Genomic DNA, 17,470 nt, shown 5'->3' with positions numbered 1-17,470 from the left:
CCAGAGGGGAACAGGGAAATGAGCAGGCTGCAGCTGGCTCGTGCCACTGCCAGCACACGGTGTCCAAGAGCAAGGAGCAGTGCGGGAGGTGGGAATGGCCTTGCATCAACAAAGGGAACTGCAGGTTGCACGTGACCCCAAGGGTCAGTCAGGAATAAATGGTGAGATGCTGCATGTTCCACTGAGCACAAAGAAGGGAAAAGGCTGGAGCACCTGGTGACCTCCAAGAGGGAGGAAGCAGAGGGAAGCAGGCATGTAGGTGTGTCCATGGGAGGTAGATGATGTGCTGGGCCTGAGGGTGGACACCTTTGGGTGGACTGTGAGGTATCTTACTGGGACACTCAAGGCCGTGGCCAATTGACCAGGGCTTCCCATGGTGCTGTAGCAAGCGCAGGTGTGTAAGGGGGTGGGTGACAGATGAGACAGAGGCAGCAGAGCCACTCCCTGTCTGTCCCAGCTGTGGGTCCATGCTTGCTCCTTCACCCACCCTCAGGGACCCCCGGCTGCCTCCCTACCCCTCCTTCACCGACCCCACAAAAAGGCCAGGCCCAGGCAATTGTGTACAAAACCTGAAATAGTTTTACTTTGCTTTCTTTTTTTTTTTTTTTTTCTTCTTTTTTTAAACTTTGCTCTAGGTTTACTTAAGATTTTGTGAAGTCGATACAAGAGCATTTGATATGAATCGGTAAATAAAACACCGTCATAGATAGATAGCCACGATAAACTTTGTTAGAAATGTACATGTCGCGAAAAAATAATAATACTAATAATAATAATAATCATAATAAAAAAGCCGGCGCGACGCCCAGGCCGGCGCAGCCCTGGTGGCCCTGGTGGTGGCCCCGGTGGTCCTGGCACACGGTGGCAGGTGGTTCTGGTTCCCCGCAGGCGCCGCGCCCCGGTAATGTGTGTATATAAACAAAGCCCATAAGAAATGTACAAATATAAAAAGCTACAAACATTAATAAATTACATCGTCACAAAACACGGAAACACTCCACAAGGTGCTAGTAAAATAACTGTCTCCCTCCTCGTACAAGAAGTTACGCAAAGAGCTGGTACCGGCGGGCAGCGCCCGGAGAGACCCTCCCCGTATAAAAACCCGGCGGTGGTTATTCCAAAAGCTATGTACAAGCTACATTCTAGGAAAAGGGGCCCGGGAGCGCGGGGCGGCGGGGGCTGCCTGAGAAACGCGCCCGCCACCTCCCCGCCCAACGCCTCGGCCCGCGGCCGAGTCCTGCGGTCTCCTCCTGCCACGTGGCCTTTGGCCCCTTCCTGCCCCTGGCTTTGCCGCCACACCGGCTGTGGCCGCCCACTCTGCCCGCTCGCCGGGCGGGAAGAGGGGCCCAAGGCCCGGAGCCGGTGCCGGAGCGGGGGGCCCGACGCTCCTCGGTGGCCGAGATTAGTATTAACTTTTTGCGGCTAGTCGCTCTCAGCACTCTGAGAAAGGACATCTATATTAAAAAATATTTATAGCAGGATTCTGTACAGTCCGACCGCTGAAAGTTAAAGGGATTATTGTGGTGGTGGCCCAGAGCTGGGGCCACTAGAGCAGCAGCTTCCCATTCCGGTGGATCTTCAGGATCTTGCCGAGCCGCTGCTTGGCCGTGGCCATCCCCTTCTTCGTGCGCTTCCCTGGAAGGAGAGCAGCGTTGGGGTGAGGACCCACGCCCACCCCAGACCACCCCACATCACAGACCCTCCAGCTGCCTCCTGCCTCTATGGCCCTGCTGCCAGCCCTGCCCAGCACCTTCAAGGACACCGAGCAGCACCCCTCAGGAACGGGGCTACTGGCCACAGGACAGGGCTTGGCTGGGAGCACGGCCCCTGGAGAGCCAGCCCTGCTGAGCTGGGGGCACAGTGCACAGCCACCCTGATGGACATATCCACACCTGCTCTGCGGAGGCACAGCTCTGCCAGGCACCCTCCTGTCCCTGCAGCTCTGCTGGGCATCCCCCTGCCCCCGCAGCTCTGCCAGGCACCCTCCTGTCCCCGCAGCTCTGCCAGGCACCCTCCTGCCCCCACAGCTCTGCCAGGCACCCTCCTGCCCCTGCAGTGCGAGCCCTGCTGCCCTGCACCCTCACTTGCCCTGGCCCATTGTTCATGGTCACCTGTTTGCCCACAGGGTGACAGTCCAACCCAGCCCCAGCAGTGTCATCCTTCCCCTCAGGGAGAGGCTGCACACAGACACACACAGACACACACAGACACACACAGACACACACACAGACACACACACAGACACACACACAGACACACACACCCCACAGCTCCTGGGCACCTCTCTGACTTCCTCCACAGGAAACCTGCAGCACAGAGATCCTGAGCTCACGTGCTACCACAAGTCCTGGGACAAGCATTGCCCCAAGGATGCCCAGTCCCTTGCCCACCACACTGAGACCAACCCAAATACCACCATATCTCCATATTTCTCCTTGTCCTCTCTTCCTGCCGTGCCAGAGACATTACCCATCCTAGAGCTCCCTGATTCTGCGTCATCCCACCATCTCCTTCCACAGTGCCTCCTTCACCCAGCCTGGTGGTCCCCATGCTCAGGACTCTCCTGTGCTCCATGAGGAGAAGCCCTGCCATCCCCTCAGAGCTTCCAGCTGTCCTAAGACCCTGCAGAGGAAGACCTGATGGTCCCCCACTCCCTGCCAGGTCAGCCTCTCGCTCCCTTAGCAATGACCCCTTCTCTCCTTTAAGGACAGAGCGATCCCAAGGGCAGGGTGGAATCCATTGCCTGGCCAGGCTCCCTGCACGATACACTGCTGCACTGCCCAGCTCGCCGGCCACACCGGGCTCCATCAGCATCTGGATCTGATGGATCATCTTCCCGTTACATCTCCCACTGCCTTGGACCTGCTTCCCACCATTTTACCACAAAAGCACAATTCCAGGCAAATACATTCTTTCCACTCCAGCTCTGCAGAGAGCCACAGGTACCACCAGCTCCTGGCAGAACTCCAGCCCCTATCACAGGCTACACACATTCTCCCCTGTAGCCATCCAAGCTGCCAAGGTACCATGCACTACCTGCTCCACTTGAATACCTGGAATTCAGGAAACATCTGCCACACTGCCTCACTTGTCACCAGGGCCTTTCCTAGGGGGATCACACACAACTTCCATGCTACCCAGTGCCTGTCCCACACACCTGCCTCAGTTACACTTCCTGAGCCAAGTTCAAGCGCAGAGCGGGAGATCCTAGCCCAGACTCCAGGACAGCCTCAGCTTTCTCATGCTTTCCCTATGGCAGACAGCAACCAACCTCCTCCTCTCTCCTGCCTTCGGCTGCAGCTGTGTTACTCCCAAGGTCTGATATTCCTCTGCTCGCTTGTGGCAACTCTCCAGAGAGATCTGCAGTGTGCCCTGCTCTACGTGTCCTGGGAGGAACGTCCTCAGCTACAGTCAGCACAGAGCTGGTCAACAACCACCACCACCACCACAGTGCCTGTGCCAGCCCTGGGCAGAACAGCCTTCACGGATGCATCTTCCCCTGGACAAGGCTTCGCTGGAGACGCTGGGATGTGACCCTGCAGTGCTCCTCGCAAGCTCGGGCCATGCTCGGCGCTGCTCCTGCCATGGGATGCCTCACACCCTGCAACCAACAGCCCAGCAGAAGAACACCTCTTTGGCCCCCCAGTGCCAGGACAGTGAAGGCCACGGGCCCTGTCTCTGACTGGATCTGACTGGCATCCATACAGCTACACTTGTGCACGCCCACGGCACACGCGGCAGTGAAGGCCCTGCGGAAGGCACGGGGTACACGAGTGCTTCACCCTTCCCCACTCCTGCACCACAACCCCAGACGTTTCCTGGTACCTTTGGCGGAGGCATTGTTCTGCGAGGATGATGAGGGTCTCCTCTGTGTGAGGAAAACACCGGGTGCCATCGGCTGCGATCCCCTGTTAGGCTGGGCGACCCCAAAGGTGCTGGCCCCTGCAGTGTACTCGTGATCTGTGAGGCTGCTGGCCTGTGACTCCAGCTTCGGCTCGGGTGAGCTGCCTTCCTGAGCCGCTTTGCTTGCGTTGGGGGCTGATAGCTTCTTTTTGGTATTTTTTTTCTTCTTGCCTTTTTGTTCCTCCTTTAAAATGACAAAGATGAAGCTCAGATTAATCCCCAGGAGACCTTTAGCTAGGGCAAGGGCCAGCAGCGTTGTTTAGGGTCCTGATACAATGACACCCGCGGAGTTGGCCATGGACAAGCGCTCGGGGGCTGCTCCGACACCGTCTCGCTCACAGCTGCACACACACGTTTGCCTCTCGTGCCTCTATGTCCTCGCTCTGTGCAGGGCCTCCTCGTTCCTTAACAGCCAGCCGGGCCCACACCGACACTGCCCTGGCCCAGCAGCGTGGTCAGCATGAGCAAATCTTTCCATCTTCCACAAAAACTGGCACCTCCTATCTTCAGGGATCTTCACACCCTTGCACAACAGCATGGAGGATATTAAACGTCCCACTGATTCAGCCTCTGCTTCCTGCTAGGACACACACGTCATCTCCTGACCTGTAACTGCAGCTGGACATGCACACCGGGGCGGCAGCAGTCTGCCACTGTCCTGTGTCCCTTGCCTAATTTCAGTTCCTTTCTTCATGAAACCCTGCCACCATCCTTAAAGCTCTTCTACTCAGTAGTCCACAGAAGCCCAAGGCCACAACAACCTGCATCTCCACCAGCTTGCTGAGGTGCCTCACCAACCTCGCTCCAGCAGACCTTGTCACCTTAGTGCCTCACCATGTCACCTTTATGGGGCTTCTCTGACCCCCTCAGAGACCAGACACTTACCAAACATCCAAACTGCCACAGTTCCTTTCCTAAACTGACCCTTTGCTCACAGTTCACCAAATCTTTGGAAGCAAACCCTGACACTTGCCAGCAGCCAATCTTCACAGACAGGCAATCACACCAGTCAGCCTCTCAAATACACGTCAAATACACTCCTTTGGGGCAGCCTTCTCCTATTATACCCCAGTAGCAATTCTCACTCCTTCATCCTTCCCTGTGCTTTTGCTCTGTCCCTTGCTGCCCTGTGATGTGCTCAGGTGTGTTGGGACACCGCTGGGCTTGCATCCCATTTATTTCCCTGAGACTGCAGATGCTCGTGTCACTGGCAGGACCAAACACTGCTGAGGGCTGGCACAGCGCTATGCTCAGGCACAGCTCTCCTGCTGGGGACAGGGCTCTCCTTTCCTGACAGCTCCTCCTTCCCAAGCAGCCTCTCACCTGCTGTGACAACTTGGCGGCGGCAGCGGCGAGTCCAGTTTCGATGGAGGCGACTCTCGTGCCTTCTCGCACCGGCCTGTCCTGCCGAGGCACTGAGGGGCCAACTCGTGCTGCAGGGAAAGCAAGGCAGGTGAGGGGCAGGAATGTGCCCATGGGACCCACACAGCCAGCACAGGGCAGGGGGCTCTGCACTGCTCAGCCAGGAGAGATGGGGATGGTGCAGCCTCTGCCCTTCCCTTCTCCAGCTGCGAGTAAAGGCACAAGAGCCAGCAGCCTCCGGGCACAGTGGCATGGGCAGAGGCTGCTGATAAAGATGTCACACAGCTGGGCAGCTCCACAGCCACCTGAAGCCAAAGCCACGTGGGTTTGTGCCCACATCCTGGATTATGAGTGTCATTTCCAAAGGAACGATGCTCCCCCACAACCGGGGGAGGACATGCAGGGCCACAAGCTGATAAGACCAAGCGTGGGCTGCTTGTCACACACAGCAGACACAGAGGGTCCCCTCTCACTGTTTCTCACTGTGCCATCAAAAGGGTCTAGGGGCCCTCTTGCCTGGTGAGCTCCAACAAACCCAGGACAGATCAAACCCTTCCAGATCATGAGCTTTGGCTGAGCCTGGAGGAGACTATTCCCACTCGTCTCTCACTGTTCCCACAGTCAACACCTGAAATCCATGGCAACTCAGCTGTCCAGGGACTGATTCACTCTTACACCACTGCTAAGGTGGCAGCCAATTGATCTATCACTAAGAGTGTGAGGAAAAGTAAACCAACCAAGGAATGGCTTTTTCCTTCCAGCTGATTGAAGGAGGAAGGCTAAAACTGCTTGGCAGCAATCCCAGTGCATGGATCACCTCCCACTGTGCTGGAAAGGATTAATCCTTCACGTGATAAAGAAATCACTAACAGCGTGTTATGGTTTCCACACTCCTTGAAAAATGGCTGGTTTTAGCGATTTGCATGACTTAGCCTGGCTCTGGGCAGCACAGACCACAGCACTTACCCGTCGGGCTGTAAGGGGCATCATCTGAACTTTTCCTTTTCTTTGATCGGGATTTGAATACTGGATTATCTTCATCTGATTCCAGAGAAGGGTAAACTACAGTAGGAAACAAAGGCAATAGTTTCAATTTAGGAAAGAGCTCTGCCTTGCAGAGGCCCCCTTGCTCTCTTCAGGTGCAGGGACCACAGGCACCACAGCTGGACGGTCCCCAGAAGTGCCATTGAGCACTTCTGTCACAGCTGTGACACTCAGGGGACTTTCCTCTGCACTCATCCACACATTACTCTTGGGAGCTGCTGTCATTAAACTGTGACTGGCTCTCTATATTTCCCTATAATCACAGAATATCCTGAGCTGGAAGGGAGCCATAAGAATCATCGAGTCCAGCTCCTGGCCCTGGCACAGGGTGCCCAGTGAAGCTGCGGCTGCCCCATCCGTGGAAGTGTCCAAGGCCAGGTTGGACAGGGTGTGAACCAACCTGGGATAGTGGAAAGTGTCCCTGCCCATGGCAGAGGGTGGGACTGGATGGCCCTGGAAGGTCCCTCCCAACCCAAACCACTCTATGATTCCATGATAATTATGGCAGAACTGGGGTAACTGGTGCAAACTGGCTTTGTGCCCATTTCTGCTGCAGATGATTGCTTTCTCTGCCAGAACTCAAAATAGCATTGGATCAGTTTTCCATGTACAGATTCAACTTCTTACTCCTCTCAGCTGGAGGTTTAATTGCTACTGTGCAGACAAGGACACTTCTGTCACAAGTAGCAGTACCTGACCCACATTTCTGGGGCAGTCCCCCATTTCTGGGTTGACTGCTGCAGTTTTGGGGGCTCTCCATCTTTCTCGAGAGTTTCTCACTGTGCCATGCTTCAAATCCAGCCTGCCTGGATGGTGGTATGACCCTGGGCTCTGCAGCCAGTCTGCTGTCCCATGGTCTTTGCTTCCTTTGGTGTGCAGATCCCGTTCCGTGCGCTGCTCCTGCGCACACCCCCGGCCGATCGCAGGGCGGCCGAGCAGGAGGAAGTGCCACAAGCAGAGGGCATTTGCCAACACTCACAGGTGGTCCATGCAACCCCAGGCACACCCTCACTCTGCTTCCCTCCTACTCACCGTAATCCGAGTCCTTAAAGCAGGCATCCAAGTGGTCCTGGTCCTCATCGTAATCCTCGATGTCGATGCTGTTCTTTGTGCTTTTCTTCAGTAGCCGCTTCCCGGTGTTTTTGTTGCCACCACCACCAGTTTTTTTCGAGTTTTGTGTGGAGAAGGAGTTGTTCTTGGCCTGATTGGTGCCCCACGATGTCTGAAGGCAGGACTCCGAGGCCTGGAGGTTTGCCATGGAGAGCATGCCCTGGATGGCTTCCTGCGTGCTGGGGGAGGCAGGTGGCTGGCTGTGGGACACAGGAAGAAACACCAGGGAGCTCAGTGATTCCAGAAACACCAACCCCTCCAGACAGCTCACTCCTTCCATGGCAGTTTTGCTAGGAGAGAGTCCCTGATTCCTCTGAGTAGCTGGACATACCACCAGGCCCAGTGGGGAATTTTATGGAACAGAAGTTTTTATGGAACTTTATGGAACAGAAGAATTTTATGGAACCACAGACAGCACCTCAGATATGGGGGGTGATGGCCCAGGAGCCAGGGAGGTGTGGGCAGGCCCCTGGGGGCTGTCAGCGCTCTGGGCAGGGCTCAGGGAACTTCCCAAAGCCCACAGCAGAATTTCTAACAGCACAGTGTCTCTACTACCAACTATCATCATCATCCTCCTCCTCTTCATCGTCATCATCTTTTAATATCTATCTATCTATCTATCTATCTATCTATCTATCTATCTATCTATCTCCCTACCTACCTACCTACCTACCTACCTACCTACCTACCTACCTACCTATCTTTAATGCTATTTTTCTATACTACCAAATCATCCTCCTCATCATCATCATATTTTAATAGTGTTATTTATAATCTATACTACCATCTCCTGTCAAAGGAGAGCTTATGCATCAGCACTGCTGGGGGATGTTGTGAGGGGCTCTGCTCCAAACTGCCTGGAAGTCTTTGGTTCCAGTTCATGCCATGGGCTTCCACCACTCCAGGAGCTGCTGGAAATTAATTCTGAGACTGGCAGAACATATCATCCAATATTTCCAGAACTTTGGAGTTTGGGCAAGCAGTGAAATGCAAAAAAACCTTTTTGTGGCAATATTTGTTACACTTGTTATGCATTTGTTGTGCAATAGAAGCCACAAACATACAAGAGAATTAACAGCACCATGTCACTTTCTCCTAGTTGAGCTTAATCTGGGCTCTGAATAATGTACAAGACCTTAAAGGAAGTTTCTGGGCTCTAATGGCATTTATTCATAATCCTGAAAATGAGTTAAGACTTGTCGTGTTCGTTCACAACTCAACAAATAGAAGAACATCAGAAAACTTATTTAGGAAAGAGCCATGTAAATCCCTCTGATATCATGCCTTCTCCTCTGCCTTCTCCCTGGCGAAGGAATATTTTGCATCATCTACAAGGAATTATCATATTTTCTTCCAGTCTTTTTCCCTGAACTGTTTTTCCAAACGCTGGACTCTCAAAACACTGCAAACAGACCATCAAATACTGACCACTAAATGGGCAGATCAGAGAGGAACTGCCTTAAGCAACACAAACTCCAACAAATAAATGGTGGGATATGATCAAAAACAGTGGTTCTGAGAGTCAAACACCAACCTGAAAAGGGGGAAATGTCTCAGAGACAGAGCAGCACATGGGGCAGAGTGTTTCTCATTAGGACACGTGCCTGGTGTGCTTCCATCAGGAATATTTCAGCTTTCTAAGCCAAAAAAAATTCAAGAAGACTCAGGAAGCAATTTTGAAGCTCTGGAAGAGCCATATCTCCTTTCTGTACTTCAGCAATGATTTTTAAAAAACCACATTTATGAAAGTAACCTACCAGAGAGTTACAATTATGGCTTATAAAAAACACTCGAGCATTGGAGCAGGAACAAAGCAACCAAAGTTCTCCTGCCCCTGCTCTATCCCCACAGCCACCTCCAAATACACAGGAGGCAGCACTGGGGGATAGCTCAGATCTGCCTCCAGCCCAGCAGCCTTGTTTTCCTGTCCTCAGGCTGTCAGCTGCTGTTGTGGAGGCACAGAGAGGAGGACACTCTAACAGACACACTGGCAGTGGTCTGTGCCTTTGTCTGGCTTGTGGCAGCACTGGTGTGCAGCAGGACCAGGGCAGTGCCTATCCCCTGCACTGGCACTGCTGAGGCCACACCTGGAACCCTGGGGTCAGTTTTGGGCTCCTCTTGACAAGAAGGACATTGAGGGGCTGGAGTGTGTCCACAGAAGCGAGCAGATGTGGGGAAGGGTCTGGAGCACCAGGAGTGGCTGAGGGAGCTGGGGGGCTCATCCTGGAGAAAAGGAAGCTCAGGGGGACTGTGGGGTGTGCCAAGATCACATGCCAGAGCAGGGGGACCAGGCAAACAGCTGTGCTGGGCACAGGAACAACGGCACTGACGGACTCAGGCTGCACCTCCTCAGTGAGCTGGGCACAGGAACGGTCCCAACACCCTGCATCATGCAGGATATCATGTAGGGAGTCGGTGCCTCGCTCTTCACCACCAATTCTACCACTGCCATCTCTCTCCAAGGATTCACCCTCTCTAGGCAGATCATCTCCTTCCTTCCATCTGCAATTACTGAGTCTTCTATCTGTATCCTCATATTTAGAAACAGCAGAATATTACTGATTGAGTGGTGGCTCTGTGGAAGTCAGAGTTGTATAAAAGTATGGAACTCCAATAATTTCAAGTACAAACCCCGTGTTTTCTTCCATTTTTGAATCAGACCTGGACAAAAAAAGTAATTTTGCTCCTTTCAAGATCAGGTGATGACCAGCCCTCCAAGCTTTTTCCATATTCCATTTCAGTTTTTCCAGCCTGTTCCCACATTCACAGCAGCCTTTCTGCAGGAGCTCTGTCCTTCCCTCTCCTGGCCTTACTGACACACGTAGCTGAGCTGCAGCTCCCTAGGGCAACCTAGGTAATGCCATCAGGGCCTCTGGGGTGGCCAGCTGCTAGTGACAGCCCAGTACTTTACAGAATAAAGTTTCCCATAATTCAGATAAGGTCACTACCACAAAAAGCCCTGACCTGCTTCCCAAGTGACTGCTTGGGATCCAGCAGCTCCAGCACTGGTCTGACAGGGATGCATGCGCAGACTGCTGGTGTGAGAGGAGATCCCACCTGCACAGCCGCTCTGTGCAGCACCCACGATGTACACATACACATCTATAAACACACACATTCCCTGTCCTTAATCTGCCTTGCCAGTAGAGAAAGATGGCAATTGTTCCTGAGAGGCAGACGTGACCACACGGGCATCATGTTGCAACACAGTGTGTTTGCATATCGTGTTTCCTCCGTTTCATTTTTAAAAAGCACGTTACGGCCATTTAAAAAGCCGAGCGTAATTATGAAATGAAACACAGTAATTACATTTACCAGGGGCTTTTTCCAATCAAGATGTAGCAGACACTGCCAAAACCCAGTGTTTATCCCAGAGCCAGCATTGATATGACACATTCCCACTGAACCACCCCACACGGTGCAGTAAAACCCAGCCAAGTCTGGCGACGGGACCGTGTGTGCGACTTTGATTTCAGAAACCACAGACCCTTCAAACACCCTGGGTACAGTGCCCAGGCTGAGGGGGGAAAGCAAAGGCCTGAGTCCTGCTCCATTCTGGCAGTTTAACCCCTTGCAGACAGCAAAATTGCCAGAGAACTGTCAAGGACCATTTCAAAGCATGCAGTGAGCTGTGTTATCCACAGAATGGGCAGCAGTGTACACAAGGCCAGGGAAGATTTCTTTGAGTTCTTATAATAGTTGGTAAATTTTCTTTTTTTATATCAAACTTCCAGCATGGGAGTTTTATTAACCTGGCAACTTTATTACAGCATTAGACACACCTAACTATTTTTTGATGTGTCTAATGACCTGCCAAAATGTAGCTGTAAAATCAACATAAAACTCATCCCATTATGAACCATAATGCAGAATGGAAAAGGAATTCACAGGGATGGTCAAACAGACAAGCGTTAATTTGATTATTTCTTTTGAAGAGCAGGACCAGAGTTGGGGCCAAATCTGAAGAGATCAGGAAAATCCAGAACCACTGACCCAGCTGATCTCAGACAATAAAAAGTACTCGATTTCCTAAATGCTGCAGACATGGACACCTCTCCCCATGCTCTCCCCCACCACAGGAGGTGGCTGTTTGGTCAACCCCTCCTTGCCAGGGAAGGGGCAGCAAGAGAGGCAAACCAGGACTAAATGGAGATCAGATCTCATCTCTAGAAATAGCAGCTGTGTCAAGAGAAGCCTTCTGCAGAGGTGCAGTGATTATGTGCCTTGATTGTAAAATCACTGGCCTTTTTCATCACCACTAGAGATAAGAAGAGAACTGAGAGGAGATTCCATGTGCCCCCCATCTGTAGGAAAGCAGAGGTGTTCACCCAATCACTTCCCACTGCCTTATTTCTTCGTGGGAAGAAGAATGATAACCAGAGAAGGGAGCAAGGGTAGATACTTTCCTATATCCTTCTTTCAAACACCTGGAATTTGTGGCACCTTAGAATGCCTCATGGGAGGAATGGTGGCCATTTCGATTACTTTGTTACATTCTCACTACATTAAAAACCATAACTCCCACCCTCAAACTGCAGTCAGTGAACTCTCTCCTCCTTTTCAATGATTCATCTATTACACCATTATTGCTAAAACTGATGCTCAGCATCTACAGATGTGAAATCCTCTCTTTGTTCAAATTATGCCACCAAAATCTTACCTACCTCTCCCTCCAGATCACAGGAAAAAGGAAGAGTTCGCTGACTGGAGGAAAAGCAGTTACCAAGCTGCACAATTCATTCTCACTCACACACAACCACAAAAGAGGAATTTTGTTCACAGGTAAGAGGGAAAAGCATCCCTTGGTGCGTACCTGTTGGTGTTATACTCTAAACCCCCAACTTCCTTGCTTGCCTGCAAAAGATCAAGAATTCCTGCTGAACTTCCACTCTCTTTCTTTACTTTGGAATTGCGTCCTGGCTTTGCCTCCGTGTCAATGTGGAGCAAATCTTCATCTGATGAGTCCTCGCTCTGCAAAAACAAGGAAAGGGCTCAAAAAAGGTGGAAACTCACTGAGCTGGTCCATAAGAACAATCATTCCTGCAGCCTGCTGCTCCTCCAAAGACACAGAGCTAGCCTCTGGAGTTTGCTTTCTTTAAACAAAAAAAAAACCAAAAACAAGTACATGATAAAAGTCCATTTCCTTGCAGCCTGTAGGCATGGTAGGCTTTTCTTTCCCCCTCCAAAGCTTTGAGATCTAATCCTGTTCATGGGACGAATCCCCTTTAACAGTAGTGTTTCCAGGGGCTGTGTTGCCTTCCCAGCCCTGCTCCTGCTCTGCAGACCATGACCCTCTAGGAGAGGAAAGGGCTCTGCCAGCCCGGACCTGCAGCAGGCACAGGACCATTAATAGTGACAGCCCAGACACAGGGACAGACCCACCCTGCCATCCCCAGAGCAGCAGACTGGGAAGATCAAACAGAGGAATGGGACAGATGTGTAGGGACAGTGTCATGTGAGGCCCTGGAAGGAGCTGCCTACATCCGACCGTCTCTCTGGGGCTGAGATCTCTAAGCACTGTAGTCTGGTGTCTAATAAAACAAGTTTCTCCCCCCTTCCTGCCCTGCTTTCAGGCTGCTACAGCACCAGCCCTTACTGCTTGGATGCCAGTCTGTTGCCTCCAGGGACTCCCTCCTTAGGCTCCAGCACCACTGGCCCCAGACCTCAGGTACTGACTCGGACAAAGAGGTCTGCACTTCCTCCAGACTGTCCCAGAGACAATCCAGGGTGAAAAGAATTCCTTACTACTTAAGGCCAAACATCTTGGTCATCTTTGGTTCTGTCTTAATAAACTATTTTGGTTTTTCTGATTTATTCAGGTGTTAGAATATGAATTTGTATTAACCACAGCTGGGTAAAATGTTTAGTTTTAATGTCATTTTATTTCCAGCACTGAGCTTCAGTGCTAACACAGAGCAAACTCACACCTGGGCTGTCCCACTGCTGCAGGTGAGCTACAGCCAGGCTCACTGACACTGCAGGGACTGGGCTGGGCTCATCTGGGTCAGTAGTGTTCTAGATTTCAGCCCATAATGGGCAGAGAGACTCTGCCAAGTGATGGAAAACAAACACTTTAGGTGCTACATCACAGGAATAGAATCTCAGAATGGTTTGGGTTGGAAAGGACCCCAAAGAGCCTCATGTTCTAGGAGTGCCTCCTCGTGAAGGTACAATAACCTCATACCTTGTATGGTACCGACTCCACCTTTGGCTTCTTAACAGGAGTGTGCTGCAGGGCTTCCTTTTTATCTGATAAAACTGAGTAAATAAAAAGAAACAAAGAAGTCATGGGTTTTTTCCCTTCAAAAACCAGCCCTTCTATTCCACTTGCATTTGACTGACAGGTAAGACATGGCTTGGTTCAATATAAATCACACAGATTTTAAAGCCTATGTTGATTGTTTCGGACAATCACCACCAAAGACTTTGTTGAGCAGGTAAAGACAAACCAGGAAATATCCTTACAGGGCAGTTCTCTTTTTGCAGTGTTTTTCTTTCTTCTGATTGGAAACTCATCAATTTTTAGTTCACCATCATCTGACACATATTCATATTCATCCCGTACGGGTTTGGCCTTGTCCTCTTTAAAATTCTGCAGTGACCCAAACACGCTGGTATTCAGATGGGTTTTGACACCCTTTGAACTGAAAAAAAGTATTTACAAATCAGTAACAACACTCTGAGTAGAAAACACCTTGTGACTTGACAGATAATGAGTATCTCTATGCAGAAATCTCAGTCAAATTGAATTCTTTCAGGGGTGCCAAAGCAATTAGAATAATTTTACAAACACATTTCTGACCCTACAATTTATATCTCAAAATAGGATTCTGACCAGAGCACTAGAAGTAGATTTAGTGATAGGATATTTTCTACATTGACCAGAAAGGCAGATTTTCATCCTCTTGTATAAAAAATATTAATAATGACCTTTCAAATTTTTTTTTAGTTGATGTGTGTTGTCATGTTTTTACTTACCCAAGCAATTTCTTATTAGAGAAAGAGAATGTGAATTTGTTGTCCTTATTTCCTGATAAAGGCGTCTTTTCCAATTTGTGTTCCTCTTCCATTTTTAGAAGTGAATCAGGTTTACTGTTCTGAAAATCAAAAGACCAAAACAAAATAAGTCAATCAGTTAAATGAGTCATTTATGTTTCAGCTTCCCAGGTATCCTCATAATCTATTCATCTTTAGGCAGACAGAAATAGAATCCTGGAATCACAGAATGGTTTGGGTTGGAGGGGCCTTCAAGCCCACCCAGTGCCACCCCTGCCATGGCAGGGACACCTTCCACTGTCCCAGGCTGCTCCCAGCCCCAATGTCCAACCTGGCCTTGGGCACTGCCAGGGATCCAGGGGCAGCCACAGCTGCTCTGGGCACCCTGTGCCAGGGCCTGCCCATCCTCACTATTTCAATATTTCGCAGTATTTCTTCCCAATATCCAAATAAGTTACCCCAAAGGTAGCAAGCAACAGAGGATTTTGTAACAGGAGAATTTGTTTGTACCTTTCCCACTAGAGCTTCACAACGAACAGCTATTTCAGTGAGAAAGCCTGTTAAATTTTCCCTTATCAAAAACCCTATTAAATTTTCCCTGCAGACAAAATGTTCTATTTTGTGAGTGAATTTCACTCTCCCTGCATTAGCCCTCAAGGAAGGCAAGCTTTTAATCCATGGGGCATAATTCAGATTTCATTAATTCTAATTTTATGCCATTAAAATTAGTTCTTGATTATTAGCTATTAGTTAATTATTGATTAGTTGTTAATTTCTCATGAGTTATTGATTTCAGACTTAAAGTAGTAGGACTGTGTCAGAGCAAGGATCACAAAAGAGATCAACACTGAACCATCTCACTGTTACCAGTTTGGTGTCACTACAGACAAATGGACAATTCAGCACAAGAATCCATCCACCCCCTCTCCCTTTATCAGGGATTAATTGATTATTTTCTGCTTAATTTTCTTTTCTTTGGGAACTGAAAGTTGGTGCCTCATTCTCTCTGCTTAGGCAGAGCCATAAACAATTCTCTACCCTTGGCTTAACCTTGTGTGGCAGAATTTAACAGGAGGCATTACCTTATATTTCCATTTGGCTTCTGTTTTGCTTTTATTTTGCTCTCGAACTTCAAATTTCTCCACCTCATTCTGCTTGCTTGCAGATTCCTTATTGGGAACACTTAAAACAGTCTTTGCAGCCTGGGAAAAAAGTCAGGAAAAAGTCCTCTGAATGAGGATGGAGTGTTGGCATGTCAGAAACACGGGCTTCATATGGAAAATAACGTGATATATTTGTGAAAACTCCCATTTATTCTTTTTGAACCCCAAACTGAGATTCAATCAATTATTGCTCCTTCAGAGTCTGCAGAAGAGCAGCTGCACTTCTCCCTGATACACCAACATACTCCTCTCCCTGTCTGTCACCCCATGACAGGTTTCACAAACTGCACACAAACTGTTAGAACTTCAGAAACGTTTTAGGAAAGATTTATGGATATTTCTTCACAAACAGTGTACAACCATTCCTCTGTCAGTGCCTTGATGGATCCTGGCCCCTACTGAAACCACTCGCAAAATTCATGCTGAATTAAAGGGCATCAGAATTAAAGGACATCAAAAAGAAACTTGTCCTATACGGGCAAAAGTGGAAGAAAACAACTGTTCTATTGTCAGTCACTCATTCTGGAGCAACATCTCAGGCAGATGAGACACTTCAGAGACAAGTTCTTTCATCACTGACACCTCTTGATATCAGTGGGTTTCTGGGAGGCTCCATATCAGTGAATAGCCAAGCAAACACTCAAATCAAATCCAAAGCTGGGTGAAAGGAGGGCAATGAGGCAGCAGTTACAAACCTTCCCTTTGCTTCTGCAGAGCCAGGGTTTCACAATGTGCTGCACACACTACTTTCTGCATGAGACTTATGGAGTGATTTTATCTCTCTGAGGGTGGGAGAAGAGGGAGAGGTTAGAACATGACCCACCTTCCCCTTCTTTGGCGTCTCGATCTTGGTCAGAGCCTCCTTCGTGTGTGCCTCCAGCAGGTCGAGGTTGGGGATGGCTGGTGGTGGGCTCTCCTTCACCTTCTTTCCTTTCTTTTTGCCTTCTCCCTTCACTTTCGGTGTTTTGGGAGGTTTTGGGGGCTTGGGAGGCTTTGGGGGTTTGGATGGCTTGAGTTGTTTGGGGGTTTTCACAGTTTTGGGAGTCTTTTTTTTAGGGAGCTTTTCTACAGGAGGGGGCGGAGGGGTGACCTGGACGGGCGATGGAGCCTCCTCCTTCTCCACAGGACAGACCTCCTCGGCCGTGGTGTTGGCACTCGTGTCTGCTTTGCTGGCTTTTGAAGCGTTCTGTGGGTTGGCACAAAACAGAAGGTGTTCAGACACACCTGTCCCATTTTGGATATTCACCTGCACCCTCCGTTAGGTGGAGAAACAAACCCCAAAGACCCCCAAAGATGTGATGGAGGGGGATGTGCAGCACAGGTCAGGCTGACCAAGGCCACAGGAAAGCTCTGCTCACCAATTCCCACCCCCAGCTCCCACCTCCACATTCCTCAAGTCTGGCCTGGAGTAGCTCCAGAGGCCTGATAGGGAATGTAACTCTCACTGGGTTGTACCATCACATGGGACTGTTCAACATCCTGTCCACACAGCATGGATAAAATGAACAGTCTTCTGCTTAAAATGCTGATCAGCTTGAGCAAAAACCCTTTCCATGTAATTCTGATGTGATAAATATAGCAGAATCACATTTCATGCCCTCGGGAAAAATTAGCGGTAAAATAGCTGCCCAATTAGAATTAACACTGACTAATCAAAAATAAATTAGTTTCTGCTTAACTTGCCATTCTGACAATCAGAAAACTTAAATACTACATCAGAGAGGATCAAAGGACAAGATAGATTTCAGTTTTGAGGTCTCTGGATGTGGTTAGAAACAGGGTGGAATGTAGCACAATGTCTTCCTAAAGGAACTGAATCAGCTGTGGTCACCTCTTGCTGTCACACCTCTCCAGCCAGTGGGACATGGTACCACACTCAAAGGATGATGCCT

General features: G+C 49.9%; 1 protein-coding gene across 2 annotated transcripts in view; it reads right to left on the bottom strand.

Annotated features, from left to right (window-relative positions):
- Nucleotides 1–589: 589 nt before the first annotated feature.
- The window catches only part of PHF2 (PHD finger protein 2), a 60,802-nt gene continuing 43,921 nt past the window's right edge, over nucleotides 590–17,470 (bottom strand). Inside the window, exons 12-22 of one of the 2 annotated variants that reach the window (XM_069027827.1) lie at nucleotides 16,402–16,764; nucleotides 15,498–15,617; nucleotides 14,398–14,516; nucleotides 13,885–14,063; nucleotides 13,604–13,677; nucleotides 12,233–12,390; nucleotides 7,342–7,619; nucleotides 6,232–6,327; nucleotides 5,227–5,336; nucleotides 3,826–4,087; nucleotides 590–1,635 (exon numbers count right to left, since the gene is read on the bottom strand). In XM_069027827.1, the coding sequence (XP_068883928.1) occupies nucleotides 1,547–1,635; nucleotides 3,826–4,087; nucleotides 5,227–5,336; nucleotides 6,232–6,327; nucleotides 7,342–7,619; nucleotides 12,233–12,390; nucleotides 13,604–13,677; nucleotides 13,885–14,063; nucleotides 14,398–14,516; nucleotides 15,498–15,617; nucleotides 16,402–16,764 (1,848 nt within the window). In that variant the 3' untranslated portion in view covers nucleotides 590–1,546. The remainder of the gene's footprint in view (nucleotides 1,636–3,825; nucleotides 4,088–5,226; nucleotides 5,337–6,231; nucleotides 6,328–7,341; nucleotides 7,620–12,232; nucleotides 12,391–13,603; nucleotides 13,678–13,884; nucleotides 14,064–14,397; nucleotides 14,517–15,497; nucleotides 15,618–16,401; nucleotides 16,765–17,470) is intronic. The other variant, XM_069027828.1, reaches the window with a different exon arrangement.

The sequence above is a fragment of the Aphelocoma coerulescens genome, chromosome 12 (assembly GCF_041296385.1).
Source record: "Aphelocoma coerulescens isolate FSJ_1873_10779 chromosome 12, UR_Acoe_1.0, whole genome shotgun sequence".
NCBI classification, from domain to species: Eukaryota; Metazoa; Chordata; class Aves; order Passeriformes; family Corvidae; genus Aphelocoma; species Aphelocoma coerulescens.
The sequence above is the reverse complement of the archived record's forward strand: the minus strand, read 5'-3'. Positions and strand labels throughout refer to the sequence as shown.